Here is an 18,884-nt window from a genome sequence, read left to right as displayed (position 1 = left end):
CCTTAGCCTATGTGCTGCCATCTGCTCATCTGTAACCACTGCAGCACTGGTGCCAGGAGCAAGTGCAGGAGTGCTTGCAGATAACTGCAGATATTGCACATCAGTGATACTCCTGCAGAAATGGCTAAGGAACTTGACAGGATTGGAGTGACAGCAGCTGTTCAGAGCTAACTCCTTTGATGTAGTGTGCTAGCACCAAGAAGAGAATTCAGCAAAGTGGAACTTATTTCCATTTTAGTATCTCTTAGACATGCTGAGAATAAAAGGATGTAACATTTTCCAATAAGAAAAGAGTTTTAATGTGATTTAGTGTGTGTAAGGGGCAGTTAGGATAAAAGAGGGCAGGCTCACTTCTGTGACAAGCTGGTCCATGCTGTCTGTCACAGCAGCAAGTTTGGACAGCACCTTGCACTGGTGGATTATTCAAGAATTGTAACTTAGCAGAGTCTTGTTCTGTGTTGAGGGATCTCCATACAGACTCTGTACAGAGGCAAAATCTGCAGATAGAAAACTTGGAGCCACAGTGTTGTAAATGAGTTTCCAATTTCAGGAAATTACAGGGAACGGTTAAATATGTTCTCACTTTCAACTCAATTACTGGTACCCTGCAAAGGAGACATAGTTTATTTTACTGGAGAAATTCAGAATGGGCTGGAGGGAACGCTGCAGTGGAGCCACATGGAGGTGAAAAAAACCTGAAAAGGACCTTTCTGCTGGTTCTGTTATTTAGGGGAAGGTTTATCCAGTAATTTACAGGAGTGTATTTAACACAGTTAAAATTTTGTGTTCTTTGCTAGCAGTGTCTGGTTTCCATCATGTTCAAGTTAACACAACTCTTCTGGTGATGGTAATTGGAAAGTAATTTCTCATCCATGTGGTAATTCAGCATCTGGTGCTCTGAGCTTCTGCAGGCTGACTCTTAGCTACTTTCATAAGTCGTGTACGTGCTAATTTAGATAGGCTGGCTTATGTCTCAGGACATTTTTATTCACAGTGTACTTATTCCTTGTTCAAGAGCTCCTGCCAAGGAAGTAGAACTCAAGCATTTGGACAGCTGAAGCAGGTTTTATTGATAGTGTAACTTTACTGATACTGTTCATTGCAAACCATTCAGAAATTGTTTGGAAAAGAAGTGGGAGACAGGAGCCAAAGTGCTGATGATAAAAAGTTGTTTGGGATAATGGAGGGACAGGCATCATGAAGAGGAGGAAGGACTTGCAGTCAGAACAAATGGCCATTAAAATAATAGCTAAATTTTAGTTGATAAAGTCCCACAAAAAGCAGAGTTGTGGTTTCTTATACATAGTGATGGATACTGGGCTGTTTGTGCTCAAGATAAGGGCCAGACATAAGTTTGTTCAGCTGTGATGGAAACAGCAAAAAAACTGGTGAGAGTTACTGGGTGGAACAAAGAAATCATGGAGCACAGTTCTGCCTCTGTGAGCAAGTGTGCTGCCCCTCAGGCTGGCAGGGTCTGGTCCCCCATCTCCAGAAAGCACAGAACTGGCAAAGGCAGGTGCAGACTAGCCAGCCTGGCAGAGAGGGAAGGGGAGGAGAAAGAAAGCAGGGCTCTCTCAAATCTCCAGTGGCATGGAGAGCTGAACAGCAATGCCCTGCCCAGTCTCATCCTGGATTGAAACTGGAGGGCACTGGCAGGGAGTGAGCTCTGCAGGAAGGAAAGGCAATGGCTTTTTCTTTCACATAATCTGTAATTAAATCTGTAATTAAATCTTCCTGGTCGTGTAGCTGGTGGTAGATTGCTGCATAGATTTAAAAGGGAATGGAGACATGCAGAAAAGGCAAATCCTTGAAAAGCTGAGAGAGAGAGCACATCCCCTGAGCTGCTGGTGGGTGGCTGGAAGGTGTCTGGCTTCCCTGAGAGCCATCTGCACATCCCAGTGCCTTTTTTGCTGCTCCTCCATAGGCAGCTGCTGTTGGTCATACTCAGGGTCAGGGTAAGGCTGGACAGGACAGTGCTGCTCTGACCTCGTTCTTGTACTCTTCAATTTTTAAAATCCTTTTCTGTCTCTTCACTGTCTTTTCATGCCAAGGTGTGAAAAATCTTAACTTCTCTTGTTTATCCCTTAACTTGTTGCTAAATTGCTGGAGCAAATTCTGCTTTATAAGGCACCTCTTCAATAAACATGCTGTAGTTTTTGGCTCATGCTTTCTGGCAAGAAAATTGGGTGAGCCTAGACCTTTGTGGCTGTAGAAGCAGGTGTAGCTATGGTGCATTGCCATAAGAGCTGTTGATTGTGTTTGTGTCAGAGTTGGCTGTGGCTCACCTTGAAGCATTGCTCATATTCTCAGGTTCTGCTCTTTGAGACTATCTGGGCTAGCTGTTAAAATTAATTACTGGAATTGCTGCCTTTCTTTGGATGTGCACATCAACAAGGACACCTGGATAGCTGTAGGAATGCAGAATGTGGTAGTGGTGGGTGCACAACTACAGCACCACGGGGATGGAGAAAACTGGGGCTAAAAAAGGTCAAAATACTGAGCATCCTGCCCAAATTAGCAAGCTGCAAGGATGATAGTAATGGTGCTGTGTGTCCAGTGTGTGAGTGCTCCAAGGAAGCTCTGTGGAAGGGGCTGTGTGCCATGTGAGTGTTTCCTTTTGTCCCAGCCGTGGTGGTGTTTGCACAGGTGAGGCAGTGGGCAGCTGTCACTTCATGAGTGCAGAGCAGGACCAGTGGTATCAGCTGAGCTTTGTGGAGAAGTTTGTTAGGTTTTGTTCTTTCCTGAAGTTCTGTGTTGCAGCTGAAACAGATGATTGATTTTTAATGTGGGCGTCTTGATGGATACTTAGCGCTGATGACATCAAGTGCTTGCTGAAATGATCTCAGGGGTGATCTGGCCCTGCATGCTTCCAAGCTGACCATGACATCAAAGAATTTAGGCTGGAAAAGCCCTCTAGGATCACTGAGTGCCATCATTAACTCAGCACTGCCAAGTCCACCACTAAACCACATCCCTAAACACCACATCTGTATGTCTTTTCAATTCCTCTGGGCTGGGGACTCCCTCACTGCCCTGGGCAGCCTGTGCCAAGGCTTGACAGTCCCTTCTGTGAAGAAATTGTTCCTAAAATCCAATCTAAACCTTCCTTGGGGCAACTTGAGGCGGGTGCTAATTGCTTGTTGCATTTAAATGTTACATAACGCTTCACAAGCTTGTTACAAGTCTGTTTTGTTGATTATGTTATTTTTTCAGTGTGAGTCAGTCAGTCGTGGTTAGCTTGTGTGGAAAAGCAATTGCAGGAGAAAGATTTTTATTTTCCCATTCTGAAAACCTAGCTTTTGAGTTCCTCCCCCTTAACAAATGATTACTTTCTCATGCCTTTTAAATGCATTAGGGACCAAAATTAAACAAACTCAAGTCTTCAATTGTTTACTTTATCGCTGTTGTTAACTGCATCACAGAAATCATGAGTAATACCAAAAATCTTTGGACACAAGGTTTTGCCAGCTGATTTCTGCATTGTTCCCAGTCTGAGGAAACACTCCAGAATTTGGTTGGCCTGCTCAAAACTGCATTTCTGTACATTGAGTGTGGCATTGCTGCAGGTTCATTATTGTTGCACAAGAGAGATTCTCAGAGTTTATTAAATGTGTGGGAATGTCGGGGTAGCGCCTGGAGGGAATCCTCAGTTCTATGAGAAAGCAGCTCCAGCTCTGGCTGCTCTGTCCCTGGTGTGGCTCTGCTCTGGTGCAGAATGGGCTCTTCTGAGCCTCTGACAGGTGGGAGAAGTGCCTGGGCTCTGGGAGCAGAGGGTGGGAGCGCTCTGGCTGGGGAGTTGGGTGAGCACACGGTGTAACCCGAGCGCAGAAATGAAATTCATACAGCTCATCAATCCCTGCGCTGCCTTTGTAGCCTCAAACCTGACAGACTCCAAAATGTTTTGGGGTCTGTAAGAGTATTGGATTCTCTGCTAGATATATAATGAAGCAAATTCCAGCTGCATTGAACTCCAGGAAAGTGTGGTCTTGGTTTAAAGGAAATTATAAATTTTCTTTGTGTTCACTTGTCATTTTTCTTGGGCTCTGTTTCTACTTTAGAGCTATAAGAGAACTTAAAAAGGGCAACCTGATGTTGTGCAGGACCAGACTGTGCTATTGAAGTTACAGCCTAGAGATAAATTTTTTAAAAAATTAGAAAAGTAAAAGCATCATTTCACTCTGAGTAACAAAATTAAGTTGTTCTGGCTTGAAAAAACTGTACTACCTCCAGAATGTAAAACTCACACTGACATGAGTAACCTGTGTTGTCTATCAGCCATAACAGATTTCTGTAAACCTCACCTAAATGTAAATGAGTTGGATTATTTTTTTCTCTTTATAAAACATACTGAACTGTTGGGGAGTCACAAAAAAGGTTCCTTTTGAGGAATGGTCTGTGAGAGGCATTTACTTGTATTCTTATTAAGCTTAAGGCTGATTGCCATAGTATATGATTAACTTCAGAAAGGCTGTTCTTTATCTCCAGACACAATTAAATTTTAAGCTGCTTCCTGCTCAGCCTGCACAGATGCTCTCTCTCCAACTGTTCATCTGTTGCAGACCTTTTCATTTGCAGATGAATTTTAAGTGTGCTTTGGTCCCTGATTTAATGAGACCAAATGACTTAGATATTCAGAGGTGATCAGGCTAGGGGGTCACATATGAATGACAGCTGCACATCTGGCAGCAAAGCAAATTTGACGTCAGTGCAGTAGAGAATCAGCCTGAATGCTCAGCTGTTTGGAGATACTGAGAGTGAGTGAACTGCTATCACATACAGCAAGAGCCACATGGGTCCCCATTCTGTGCATGCCAGGGCTGAGGAGGATGGAGCCTCTACTGCCTGTCATGTTTGAAGCTTCTCACTGCAAAGTTTATACCTGTGCTGGAGGCTTTGTGCAGGCTGTGCTGGCTGAAACACATTAGATGAATAAATAAACCTGTTTTCAAAGACTATGTTCTAGTATTACCTAGCTTTAATGCATTTTTTGTGGTCTTAAATGCAACTCTGTTTCAGATTGTGGCAAAAACCTAAATATGCACTAATATAGTATAAATATAATAATAATAAATATGATATCATAATAATAAATATAATATAATAATATATGCTATACACTAAATATAGTATAAATATAGTCCTAAATAGGACTATAATTTTCTCCTATTTTTTAGTGGTGTATTGTACTGTTCCATACTGGTTAGTCTGTGTGTGAGGAATAAGGTTGCTCTCTGTATCATACAGGTTAGTAAAAGTTCCAGCACTTTAAGAACTTTAATATAGGTAGTCTAGGAATGTGTTCTGAAAAATCCCTTTCCTTCCCTCACTAAGAGCACAGTCTGTTTCATCATTTTCTTCTAATTTTTCTTTGCAAGATGGGTCCCATCTTAGATACTGATCTGTAGTGCTGGTAGCTGCCCTAACACATGGCCTGTGTGTGTTTTGGGAGTGTTTTTTTACATACCTGCCTTTTGGAGTGTTTCACAGTACGTTTTCTGTCATGTTTTCAAGGTAGTATTAGGTGCTCAGGGGATCTGTTGTCCTTCTAGAGGTTATTTTCCTTGTAATGCATCTTCTTTATTGTTTGTGTACAACACCTATGTACTGGTTTGAAAGCAAAACCAGTGAGAAACTCCAAGTCAGAAATACAGTTTAATAGGAAGAAATAAAAAAATAAAATCCGTGCAATAGTAGAAAAGAAAGCCACGGACAGAGTCAGAATACAACCTGACACTCTGCTAGCTGGAGTGGTGGTAGCAGGTCCAGATGAAGTGGTCTTGTTGAAGTAGTGATCCTGCAGGAAGGACTGGTAGCTCTTGTCCTCTGGAAACCAGTGGGTAAGGGTTGCTTTGGTGCTCCAAGTCTTAGTTTTTATCTAGGTGGGAAAGGCTTGGCTCCTCCCCCTGGCTGGAGCATCTCCCAGTGGGATGATGTAATTTTATCAGTCATGCACTGGGACTCAATGGCCCATTAACAGGAGATACCTCCCTGGAAAAAGGATGGGTCTGGAAAAGATAAGAATCACTGCCCCACCTGGTTTTTAACAGATGGTGATAGAACACAGACTTTTGGGCACATCTTGACATTGTAACCTAGGACAACCTAAAACATTACTCCTTCTATAAAACGTACTGCTATTTCTACTGCAGGGGAAAAAAGCAACACAAAATCATGTTTGACACCAGAGATAAGTGTGTGATGCTGACCCTGCTTACACTGGACACTCTGGGCAGCATTTCTTGCCTTTGCAGGCCCTCCTTGTCCCGGAGGAGGGCAGCTCATCAGGTGGTGCCTGTGCTTAGCAAAGGCTGACCCAGTGGTTCTTGCAGGTGATCCGGAGGAGCAGCGACGAGGAGAAGCTGCTGTGCCTGGTGCGGCAGCGCGCGGGGCACCACTGCCAGACGGCCGTGATCGTGATCCTGATCCTGGCCTGGGAGGGGATCCCGCTGCTGCTGGCCGACACGCTGTACAAGGAGCTGACCCAGAGCCTGCGCAAGTACGGCTGTCCCACGGGCCGGCGCTGCGCCCTCAACGAAGAGTGAGTCCCGTGCTGGCAGGGAGCGCCTCAACCCTGCTTCCACTCCTGCTCAGTGCCACCCTCCTGCCCGCCCTTCCTGCACACAAGGCTCCCGGTGCCACTGGGTGTGCCTGCCAGGGCAAGGGTGATGAGCTGCTCTGCCTCTGTGCCCGCTGCCAAACACCACCAGCGTGCCCTGGGCACACAGCAGGGCTGCCAGAGCTGCCAATAAAGGCACTTGTGACTAGACCTGAGGTTGAACACTCAGAGCTAGGATCTTCCTCTCTGTGCCTCTGAGGAATTTAGTTTAATTGATTAGAGAACGTTGCAGCTGCAGTGCTGCCTGTGTGCATGTAACAGACTCTGAGAGACCTGAATCCAATGCTTGTTTTCTTAAAGGGTCTACTCAGAAAGTCAAATCAATTTGGAGTTAATGGTTTTGCTGCATGTAACACAAGAACTGTTGGATTTGGGGTAACCTTAAGTAGCAAGGCTCTTTTCCTGGTTGAAGATGTTATCCAACTGCAGAAGTCAGAATTAATGCATGGAGTATTTATATAGCTATACCTGAGTGTTTATATTTCTATCCCAAAATTGGGTGTTGGGAAGTTGAGACTGTCTTTGTGGAGGAAAGTCAGCCCTCGACACATGAGTATTTTCTTGATAGAGAAAATACCTGCTCAAGCCATGAATTTCACAAATTCCTTTGTTATGCTCTGTATTATAGAAGAAATAACAAAGTAACACTGACCTAAAAAAATTCCAGACACAAGAGCTGTGTTGCCCGCTGACCTGATGTGTCTTTACTTCCTTTTGTAGTCGTACATGTGCATGTCAAGGACTTGACCCAGAAACTTGTGGAGCATCATTCTCATTTGGCTGTTCATGGAGTATGTATTTCAATGGCTGTAAGTTTGCCAGGAGCAAAAACCCCAGGAAATTTAGGCTTCTCACTGATGACCCTAAACAAGTAAGATTTATTTATCTTTTTTTTTTCTCAAAATGCCTTTTCTGATGATTTTTAGATCTAGATGTTCTCCACCCCTTCTCTCTCCCACGTGTGCATAACTTACCACTGACTCACAACCAGCAAAGTTTTTGTAACTGTAGTATTTAGAATAAATGACACTGAGATTTCATTCAGTGGAATAATGTTTATATATGTTTATATACCATAAAATTATTCTTAATGCTTTTCTGCATGCATGTTTAGCTCACTGTGTAAGCCTCTCTGACAGTTGAATTCTTTGTAAGTAAAGGGCCATGCCTGTAGCTCAGGGTTTCAGGCCTTTTGCCTTGGCACAGGAAATGCTGTACCTTGGGGCTGCACTGCTTTCCCACTGCTGTAGGACCAGCTGGCAGCCCGGGCTCCTCTCTGTCTCCAAGAATAAACTGTTTTTTTTCTGTGGACAGTGTGTTTTTGAAATAGTTTTGAAGGATTGAATACACTAAATGCAATGCAGTGAAATGACACCATAATTGCTCCTTATGGGTGTTAGTGATGCCATAAAGGTGAGGCAGCACAGAAAACAGTGATGGATTATGTGGAGTAAGAAACCTCAAAAAAAAGAGGAATTTGTTATATAAACTTCCTGTATTTATTGAGCATTCTTTCATTTTAGGGATCCCATTCCTTCTTTGTCACTCCCTGTGTGTTTAGGTTCTCCCCCTGTATAATGCTGTGCATGGAGCATTCTGTGCATGCATTTTCTCTGCAGATTTCTGATGCTGAGCGAGATGAGGTTAAGGATGTAATACACTGAGGAAAGAATGGTTCCTAGGATAGATACCCTCCTGGTAGGATGGATAACTAAGAATACATTACTTTCAATGTGGTTCAGAAAACCTGGTGGAAACCATTTACAGGTGATAAAACTGAGTTAGGAACGACTTAAAAATACAATATGGTCTTGTATAATGTAAATCCCACTGAAAAAAGTGAAGTCTCCTGGTCTTTATGTGTGTTGGTGTTTACAGTGTGTAGTTTTTTTATAACAAAATGAAGCAAACTTATTTTTTGCCACTATACACTGAGAAACTGAAGCTGAAGTTGTCTCTCAAAGCCTGGTCCTTGGAGGAAAAAAAATTAGGGAGTCTGTCACTGCCTTTCCCAGTTGGTTGGTGATATTCCTGGAAAAGCAAAGACTTAAGAACTTAGGGATTGTTTCTACTAATAAGAACTTAAATATGACACTACAATAGAAGCCCACCTAGCTAATTCTGTGTTTATATGGCTTAGCCTAAGGAAGGGAATATTATTTCTGAATCTAATAGTTATTGCCATGAAGTCAGTCCTGATTTTTGCTCCTCCAAAGAACAAAAATAGTCCTGTTAGAAAGTTCTGCTACAATATGAGAAAAGTACCTGGGAGAAGACCTAAGAGCTGAAGTTAAATGCTGCTGGGGTTTCTCACATGGTGTCTCAGCATAGGCCACGGCCCCATTAACAGAAGACCTGGCCTTCCACCCTCACTCAGCTTGGGGCATGATTTTTCTCCTCTGGATGTTACTTCTGTGTTTTTTTGTGCAACATACCTCACTATTGACTGTGTATGGGAAATGATGCAGAAATGAGTTCCTGTGTGATGAGTTCCTTTGACCTAGCATACCTAGCAGGTATCCTCTGTTGTTACTTGGCTGATTTCTATTCAACAGCAAAAGTAGACATTTATGGTTAGGGACAAAGGGCAGCAGAACAGAAGTCAGTTTAGTAAAACATGAGGTAGAAGCTGATCTACTGGCTATCTCTCAACTGCCTGAGATTCTTCAGGCAGCACCTGATGTTGTCTTTCCCTGCCAGGAGGAACTTCTTGAAAACAATTTGCAGACGTTAGCTACTGATGTGGCTCCAGTTTATAAGAAGCTTGCTCCAGAAGCTTTCCAGAACCAGGTGGGTGTGTGGCATCCAGCTCTGAGCAGTGCTGCAGTTTCAATCCAGAAAGCAGCCCCAGAGCATGTTCCTGGGTGGGGCTGCAGCCCCCTCAGGGCAGAGAATCCCAGTGCATTTGGCAGGTTTCCATACACTGCACCTCTTTACTTGAACTGGTGCCTAAGTAGCACCATGTTTTTATGTGTGAAAAATGCTTAGAGATAATACTGTAAATAAAATGGTTTTACTGTCCAATACATTGTGCTTGTGGCTGACCTGATTGTCTCGTTGGCATGCAGCCTGTAATGTTACACATTTCATGGGAGAACATGAGTCACTGAGTCTGCCTGGCTGCCTTGGTCTGTCACCAAGCTGCTGGTGGCTCCTGGGGTCGCAGACTCACACTTTGGGTGGCAGGTGGCTGGAGTTTGCTTTCCTTGCAGGTGGAGAACGAGCACATGGGCCCCGACTGCCGGCTGGGCTCCAAGGACGGGCGGCCCTTCTCCGGTGTCACGGCGTGCATCGATTTCTGTGCCCACGCCCACAAGGACACACACAACATGCACAATGGCAGCACTGTGGTAGGTGCACAGCCCCTCCTCATTGTGCCCTTCGAGCTCCGAGGGGCTGCTTCAGTTTTGTTTGTATCAAGGTTCAAAGTTCTTTCAAAATTAACTGTGTGTTGCCATTTATCATTGCCCTTGTTATTTGCAAAAGTTTGTTACTGTCTGCAGAGAACATGAGTTGGTATTATTGGGAAACAGACCAAAATGGGGATGGGAATGAGCCTTCCTACAAAATGCCTCCATTCTGTGAAGACACCTACCTGGTCGTTTGCAGAGGCCTGATAATTTATTTCTGGGAGAGGGCTGATGTTAAAGATGAATAATTGTCTAACTAAGGAGCTGTACAGACCTCTGCAGAGGAAGAGCTAAAGCAAACTAATTCATGACTAACTTAGCTTCTCCAGGCTCATCAGATTCACTCTTCCTTGCCCTGGGCACTTACCAGGCTTGGTGTTAGTGTAGTTACAGGTCAGGAAGTAGACAGTATGGATCATGGTGGATGGATCATGGACTCTTACAGTCTTCAAATCTTTATGAAAGGAAAACACACGGATTGGTGTGGCTGCTCTATGAAATACTTTGATGGATTGCCATTGAGAAAATTGGTTGGGAGTTATTCAATTAAATGATCTTATAGAAATTAAGACCACAGCGTTGAAGAAAGACAAGCTCAAAGCAGGAAACATAAAACTGGCAGTGATCTTTGAGCAGTTGGAGCATCACAGTGCTGTGAATAGCAAGGGTGACTTCTTGTGCAGCAGTGTAGGGAACAGGAGTAACTTCTATCAAAGTATGTATGTCAGGAAAAAAATCTATCTAAAATCTCTAGAATTTTTTTTTTTTTTTTTTTTTTTTGAAATACAAACTGAATTATTGTCTTGCTATAATTCAATGTAGTGTTTCATTTACACCTATAGTTAGCATTGAGTGTTTGTATGTGACAGCAGTGAAATAACTGTACAGTTGTTTAATGTTAATTTTGTGCTTGTAAGGTGAGCAGATCTCTATTCCTTTAAAGTATGGAAGCAGCTCTGGGAATCTACCAGAAATGCCAGTCCTCAATAGACTATTATTTTTACTTAGTTTTGGAAGTATGCATCACAAAATTGCTTCTGAAGCATAGGAATTTGGTGCCCTTAAAGATTCTAAACTTGAAAATGAAACTTTGTCAGACAAACTGCATGATATGCTTTTTGATGAAATTTAGTTTAGATGTTCTGCAAAGAATAGTTTAAGTGCTCCATTACCTCTTAAATTAAAGATGAAATGGCAGCTGAGTCTGCTACTCATTTTGCCATACTGGATCCCAAAAAAAGTCTTAAGTTATGGCCAGAAGCACATGGAGGGATGATTAAGCCTGTTTTGAGGAAGGTGTTGGGGACTAAGTCTGCAACTGCATTTATCTGTAATCACCTGATGTCCTTTCAGCTTCACATTGTCCTTGCTGATGGTGATGCTTTATGGATTGTATGTGGTGTGTTTGCACATAGCTCCAAGTCTCAGAAGCATGGAACATTACAACTTCTGGAAGGTCATTGTATGCTCCAGAACTCATCACTTTCACTTTCTTCCAAGTTGTGCCAAATTTTGTCAGTTTTGCAGAACATGACCAAATGATTATAACTGCTGCAAACTCTGCATTGCAATTGGTTTTCATGGGTAACTCACTCACAAATAAATACTGCATACCTGTGTTCCCTTTATTTGGATAGGATTTCTCTTTATTTTACTATATTTGCAGCAAGGGCTGTTTGTAAATAGAGAACAACTGTATCAACACTCAAGTTTACCTACTTGAATTGGGACATTTTGAAGGTGGAGTTGGGAGTTGGTCTCTGTGCACAGCTACAGCCATATGAATTGGAAGCCTAAAGCAAAAAATGTTGGTTTTTGCAAACAGGGTGGCAGGACATGCTGCACTTGCTTCAGTCCGGATTTTCATGACAATCAAAATTAGAGTTGTTAATTTTGGCTTATGACCAAGTCTGATAATACCATAGGAAATCTAGTGGTAAGGGCACAAAAAGAAATTAGTACATGTGATACCAGCAGCTCCTGCATTCCTGTCTAATTCCAGAAGGTGCAGTGTGGCTGCCTACTTAGCTTAAAATGCATGATGATTTATAGTAAATCACTGATCATAATGATGGAGTTACTTACAGAACTGTTGACATATTTTGTCTGTGAAATGGACTGAGTGCAAGTACAATTCTGAAGTGACAGCTCTCACAGAGATTGCTTTCTCATAATGTGGTAATGAACAGAATGGGAACAATTTGCACTAAAACCCTCCAGCATCCATGGCTTTACTGTTTTTCACTTGTTTTTTTTAACTGCATGTCACACCTTACATTTTAAAGTCTGTACACAGTGTACTTGTCATTTTGGCCCTTGTTAGTGTTGTTAAGATTTCTTCCCTTTCTCCTTGTATGAACACAAAATCGTTATTTATAGAATGTAAAATTCTTCTAGGAAGGTTCAAGTAAGTACTTTGTAAATTGATAATTGCAAATGCTGCTGGCATTAGTGTGACATGTTTTTGTTTTCTCTCTTTATCAGTGGTAAATCACTTTTACTGCAAGCATGACAGGAATTCTGCATGAGGCAGAATTTCCTTTACCCAAAGTAAAGGAAAACTAGAGTCTATTCAAATTATTCAAACCAAACACAGATCTAAGTTCAGCAAAGGACTTAAATAGAGGTTAATAATAAGGAAAAGTTTACTGTACACTTAGAAGAATATATTTTAAAACATTCTTGCATTTTTCTCAGTATGTGTGTTTGATCAGATGTACTATTTGACTCTGAAAATAAATCATCCTGTAAAGTTGTGTTAGCAGTGGGAGTATCTTGGAAATGCCCTCTGGAGATACAAGAGAGAACAATACATCTTAACTTACACAAATTGGAGATTACCATTGCATGGTAATCGTCACTGGAGGTCTGAGTTGCTGAACATTGTTCCTGGCTAGCAGAGTCAAACTCTGAATATACACTGCTTCTGATAGAAAGCTAAAACAAATACTCCCTGCTTGCTCTGTAGTAGAATGGCAATTCTACAGAGATGTAAACTAATGTGTTTGTCTAAAAGAAGCAAAAATAATTTCTGCCTACAAATTGAGTTTTTAAAGAACCTTTAAGGCAATAAATATACCATTCATTTTCACTTAGACTCTTTTGTCATCTCTTAATATTCTCCTAAGGGCCACTGATGTACGTTACAGCTGCAGTGTTAGGGTGCATGTTCCTTATGGATATGAAGCTAAATGAGCAACACAGATAAAAGCTTTATAGTTATTGATGGAGTCTGTGAAATGTAAGTACTTTTGTTTTTTTATTGGATTAGCTGTGAAGGATCATGTCATTCATATCTGTGGGAATCCATTGAAGGCACTTGCACTATTCTTTTTGGGGTTTAAAAGTGGCTTGGACAAAAAGTGTCACTGGTTCTGCAGCTTGTATGTGGGTGTTGCTCATCCAAGGGAGTACAGGGCCCTCGTTGCTGGGGCTGAGGAAGGAGAGAGACCAGGTGCAGTTGTGTGTAATCCCTGGTGCCACAGAGTCTGCAGCACGCCCTGGGAAGAAGGGGAGAAAGAGAAATCTGTGCTTTAAGGGCAGCTAAGATATGTGATTTTTTACAGGCAGTAGAACTAAGCAGTGACAATCACCAGTCTGTCAGCAAACTCTTCCTCACTCATCTAAAATCCCCAAACCCTCTGCTTTTGCCATCCCCTCTGTATTTGTGCAGGCACAGCCCATCACACCATTGGCACAGGGCTCCAGCCCTTTGCAGTGGCTGGCAGATGCCTGTGCCTGGTTACACCACGTTCTGCACCCCCTGCTCGCTCTGGGAGTGCAGCAGTACCAAGTGCTTCAGTTAGAGCAGACAGGAGGAAAGGTGAACCCCTGGGCCTGTAAAGGAAGGGTTTCTGTTAGCTTTTATATTGTGCAAATGGAGGCACAAATGAGAGGTTCACTCTGCTAACCTGTGAGCTCCCAGAGAGCACTTCCTGTGCCATACCAGTGTCACCTGTCTGATGGCACAGCCTGGGGCATGAAGTGGGCAAAAGGAAAATGTATTTGGGGTTCCCTTCTCTGGCTTTGACTTCTACATACACTTGTTCAGGATAAATCAGGCCAGCAGAACACCATGGTTTGTCTTGGCTGCAAAGCAGAAGCCAAGGTGTTTCATGTGTAGTGGTGGGCACGGCTGCAGCAGCACCTGAGGGCACCCAGTGTCTCCAGCTGCACGGGGAGGCCTGTGTAGGAAACCTGATTCCATCTCTCAGGTTTGGAAAGGCTGTTTGAGTGCTCTGCTGAGACTTGAATGTAAAACATTTGTTACTACAGCACAGTGGAAAAGGCGCCGTCATTTCTACATGTGAGGTTTGAGAGGACACAGGCAGATCAAAGAGACCCAGAATAACACATTGGAAGTTATGTGGCTACAGATGGATGTCTGGAGGGAGTTCCACTGAGTTCCTGGTGCATTTTAAGTTTAAAAGAAGGGAATAATAATCAAGTTTCATAAACATGCCACTTTTACCATGACATCACTTAATCCAGGATAGGCAATGGGTTTGATCACCAAGCACATTGGAAACCTAAACAAACCATTTGGCCAACATTTCTCTGGCCTTTGAGCTGCCTGTTCTGGAAAAAGCAGAGTAGCAGGATATGCAGCTTCGTTCTGTAAATGGCTTTTAACAGACTTGATGGTTTTCTCATGTTTGTATTAAATTTTGGTTAGTTTGCAGCAGTGTCAGTACCAATGGAAAATAGTGCTTTTCACTTCTCAGCAATTGCTTTTAAGTTCCTAATGGAATGTTTTGCACAGGTTTGAGTAATTGAATATTTTTTAAGCAGATATTTCTGATTTGGTGAATTACCTCCTTTAGCTGTAAGTTTTTTCCTTATCTGTACAGCCTTAATGTATATAATTATTTTCCATTATTTGTTTGCCATAGTGTCCTTGCTTTTATGTTAAAATATATTAAGGGGGCACTGACCAAGAAAGTATACATGTGTTAAAATTGGTGTTGTGGTATTTAGGCTGTAGCTTTACTAGGGATACAATTTTGGATATAAATTAATTTCCTAATATGTATTTGAACCCAGTATTTAATATACAGGGTGTGCTGGAGTTGGCAGGACTTTCACCATAGTTCTGTCAATATACTACAGCCCTCATCTTGTTTAGTTCCTCAAAACAGTTCTTCATCTTTCTTGTTCCAGAGAATGTTGGCTTTTGCATAGAAGTTTATAATTGTAAATGGGATGAGGGTCTCAATTTTCAAAATAATAAATATTGTGGGTTGTATCTTCAGGCCTTCTTTCAGACTGGTGCATGGGCCAGACAGGCTGGACATGGTATTCTAAGAGACCAGTGCCCAGTTTGTGATGAATACAAGTGGGAGCCAGGCCCCTCCATGTGGGCTTTATTCCTGCTTTTGTTTAGAACTTAGAAGGGGATAGTGCACTGGACTTTCAGAGAGCATCACTCATACATAATCATGCTCTCTATATGTCCAACCCTCTCTTGCCCTTGCCCAATAGTTTGGCATTCACTGGCTGGTTTCAACCAGGTGTCACCGAACTCGGCAGAGACTGAATTGTCTTTGGAGATGGTTTCACCTCTTGTTGTGAATTGTGAAATGTCCCTGTTGGCTGAGGGGAGCTGACCCCAGGGCTGAGGCAGGCTCTGCTGGGGCTGGGATGGGAGCAGGGATCCCTGCTGGGCTGGGCTGGGCTGGGCTGGGCTGGCTGTGTGGGAGCGTGGGATGGAGAAGCACAGGAAGCAAGGTGCCAATCCTGCTCACAGAACTTGTTGTTTTTTCTAAATCTGCCTCCTAGTGCAGAGGCTGCTTGGAGGAGGTGAGTACATGGAGCTGGCACCTCAGTGAGAGCTACAAAGCAGCTGCTAACTGCCCTAGAGCCCCCTCTCCATCCCTTCCAATGCCTCCTGAAAAGCTCTGCCTTGTCTCTGCCCCTCCGATTTCCTCCTTTTGCTGCTCTGCAACTGCCAAGCTTTGCATAGAGCTATTGGTTGAGCTCAAGCCACCACGTTTTTGATTCAGGATTTTTTAGTTTGTGGTTCTGTAATTGTATTTTTCTAGAAATAATTGCGTGATGCCTTTATGCAAAAGCTGTGCTATAAAATAAAAAATGTTTGGGTTTTTTTTAATCCCCTAAATAATAACGTTCTTCTCCCCTGGAATGTTAAGCATGGTGACAAGATCCTGGGAAACTGGATTATCTGTTTATGATAGGCATCAGATTCAGCCTACAGAATGATGGAATGATACTCTTCCATTTAGGGAGTTTCATCTCCTCCTTGGATGGTGCTCCTGTTCCTACATGTGTGTAGTGGAACAGCAGCTTCCCTCAGCCATGAGGTTGATGGATGGCAGTGTAGCCATGTAGCAGTCCCTTGGGAATGGAAGTGACTAAACTGCAGAAAGGTGAAGGTTGGTGCGAGAGCTCAGGCACTTGGGAATGAACCAGGGACTGCAGTGAAAGCAGTGTCAGCACTGCTGTCAAGGGGAAGGGTTAGTGTCACTACCAGCTGGAGCTCAAGGAGTGCTGCAAGTGTTCAGCATTGTAGTGACAATAAGAAAAGGATTGCAATAGGTTGGAGTATTTACTGGCATTTCTGATGTGCACTTATCACACTGGGTATAACCAGCACTCTCCTCTGGGCGCCAGGATCTCACAACACACAATAAGAAAAAGTAGGGCAGTGGCCCGAGAGAGCATTTCCTGGTGCTGGGAGTTAATTACAACAAGGTGTTAATTTAAATAAGTGTTGAGAGAGGGAGGGAGTTAGAGCTGAGATTTACAAAACATGAAGACAGGATGAGTGAGTGTTTGTGCTGGTTTGGGTTTTTTCCCATTTACCAAAACCAAAACCAGTTCCACATTCTAGAATAAATTCCTGATCATAGACACTTCTCGTTTAATGCAAAAATAATTTGTCATATTTTGTAATCCTGAGAAATGAATCCGAACATCAAAGATGTATTTATGTATTAAAAGAATAAATCTGATTGCTTAGGACTTTACAGAGGTTGGCATATATTTATGAATACTATAAGCTGAGACAAAATTTCACTTTCCCATCCAAGACACATATCTTGATCTTAAAGTGCTGACAGTTTTTCTGTGTCATCATAGATGAAACAATGATTTGTTTGCATTTGAAAGGCCCATAGCATTGAGGCCACAGAGCAGGGGTAAGCAGTGAAGCCTAGGATGGCTGCCCAGCCTTGCTGTGACTCGTGGTTTATTTGTAACTGGTTGTGCTCCTGCCAGGTCTGTACCTTAACGAAGGAAGACAACCGGAGAGTGGGGGTGATTCCAAGTGATGAACAGCTCCATGTGCTGCCTCTTTACAAAATCTCACAGACAGATGAGTTTGGCACTGAAGAGGGCCTGGAAGCCAAGATAAAAGCCGGAGCCATACAGGTGCTCACAGCGTTCCCCAGAGAAGTGCGAATGTTGGCCGAGCCTCTCAGAGCTACCAAGAAAAAGAAACCAGACACAAGGAGGACCCCGAGTGAAAAGCAGTCATTAATAGATAAAAAATATTCAACACCAGTAAAACTGAAAACTGAAGCCCCAGAAAATCTTGGCAACACTTTGCGTTGTTTAGGTGAGTGATGCTTAGGAAATTCTGCCAGTCTCTTCTGATTCTGTGTTCTCTTACACATCTCATGGGAGGGAAAAGCTCCTTTAAAATAAACCATTTGTATATACTTTGCATTTTAAGGGTTAATGAACAAGTCACTGTTGGGTAATGAATAAGCCAGTGTTGTCTCATGGGGCAGAAAAAACCTCAGGTGATCACCCAAAAATAGTTTGTTGGTGGTCTGTGAACACCTATGAAGTAATGGCAGTTTGACCATCTTGAAAGAACATTGTTGGAATGTTTACTTAAATAAGGAACTTGAATTTCTGTCCCTTTAAAGTACAAGAACTGTGTTCCCTACTTTCTGTGGCTACTTGCTCTGGCATGGGGCTTGTTAAAGTCATTAAACACTTAGTGTTCTATTTCATAAAACAGGTTTTTAAAGAGTTGATGTGGCCTCCTCATGTCTCTGTATAGCTTTTGGTTTTTGCATACCAACTGTTGAGCCTGTCATTATCTCACTTTGACTTTCTTGCATTCCTATTGGAGGAATGCTTTGAATTCATCACTAATTTGTAATTTAGTAGGAGACAGAGTAGAAGAAAGAATAATGCTTCTGCACTGTGTTAAAACAATTAACCATTCTGTGTATTTATGGATAAAGAAGAAACACTGACAGTCTTCTGTGAGAGTGAGCAAGAGCCCTCTGTGGGGTGCCAGTCTGCCAGCAGAACACGTGTAAAGGCATTGCAGGGCATGCTGCAAAGCCCATCCAAGTCAGTGGAGTTCTTTCCCATTACTGCCATGGAGTCTGGGCTGAATGTACCCATGGTGAGGAGCCTGTTCCCAGTCCAGCCCGGCAGCAGGCAGCCATGGCTAAGGAACTGACAGAAACTGAACAAGGATGTCTGCACAGATGTGAAATAATGAGGCAGCTACATGGAAAGGTGCAAGACAGACAAATCACATGACTCAAAATCTGTTCTTTAAGGATGGATTTACCTGGACCATGCTGCCAGATACTTCTTTTTCTAAAAGGCAATTTCTGAGTCAGTATTGGAATGCATGAGTCATTGTAATTCAGTAACTGCTTTTGCTGTGATGGACAAGATTCATAAACATTTTTCCTTTGATCATAATATGGGGTTAAGACAGGTTAGGATTTTGGCTGATTCACAGGCTGAATTTCATCAGTTGTGTAAAAACTGAAAGCCAGCAGTCAGCTGCTGGGAAGCACTTCTGTAGGACTGAGCTGTGTGAATTGCAGTTCAGTGGTTATTTCATTTTATCTGTTCATTTTCTTCAT

General features: G+C 42.7%; 1 protein-coding gene across 2 annotated transcripts in view; it reads left to right on the top strand.

The window, feature by feature from the left end:
• TET1 (tet methylcytosine dioxygenase 1) overlaps positions 1–18,884 on the top strand; it is a 44,986-nt gene that overhangs the window by 23,162 nt on the left and 2,940 nt on the right. For both annotated transcript variants that reach the window (XM_079312968.1, XM_079312967.1), the window contains 5 exons: positions 6,330–6,538; positions 7,337–7,487; positions 9,317–9,406; positions 9,829–9,966; positions 17,263–17,602. In XM_079312968.1, the coding sequence (XP_079169094.1) occupies positions 6,330–6,538; positions 7,337–7,487; positions 9,317–9,406; positions 9,829–9,966; positions 17,263–17,602 (928 nt within the window). The remainder of the gene's footprint in view (positions 1–6,329; positions 6,539–7,336; positions 7,488–9,316; positions 9,407–9,828; positions 9,967–17,262; positions 17,603–18,884) is intronic.

The sequence above is a fragment of the Erithacus rubecula genome (genome assembly GCF_903797595.1).
Source record: "Erithacus rubecula genome assembly, chromosome: 9".
Taxonomy (NCBI): domain Eukaryota; kingdom Metazoa; phylum Chordata; class Aves; order Passeriformes; family Muscicapidae; genus Erithacus; species Erithacus rubecula.
This window is presented reverse-complemented; position numbering and strand designations above follow the sequence as displayed.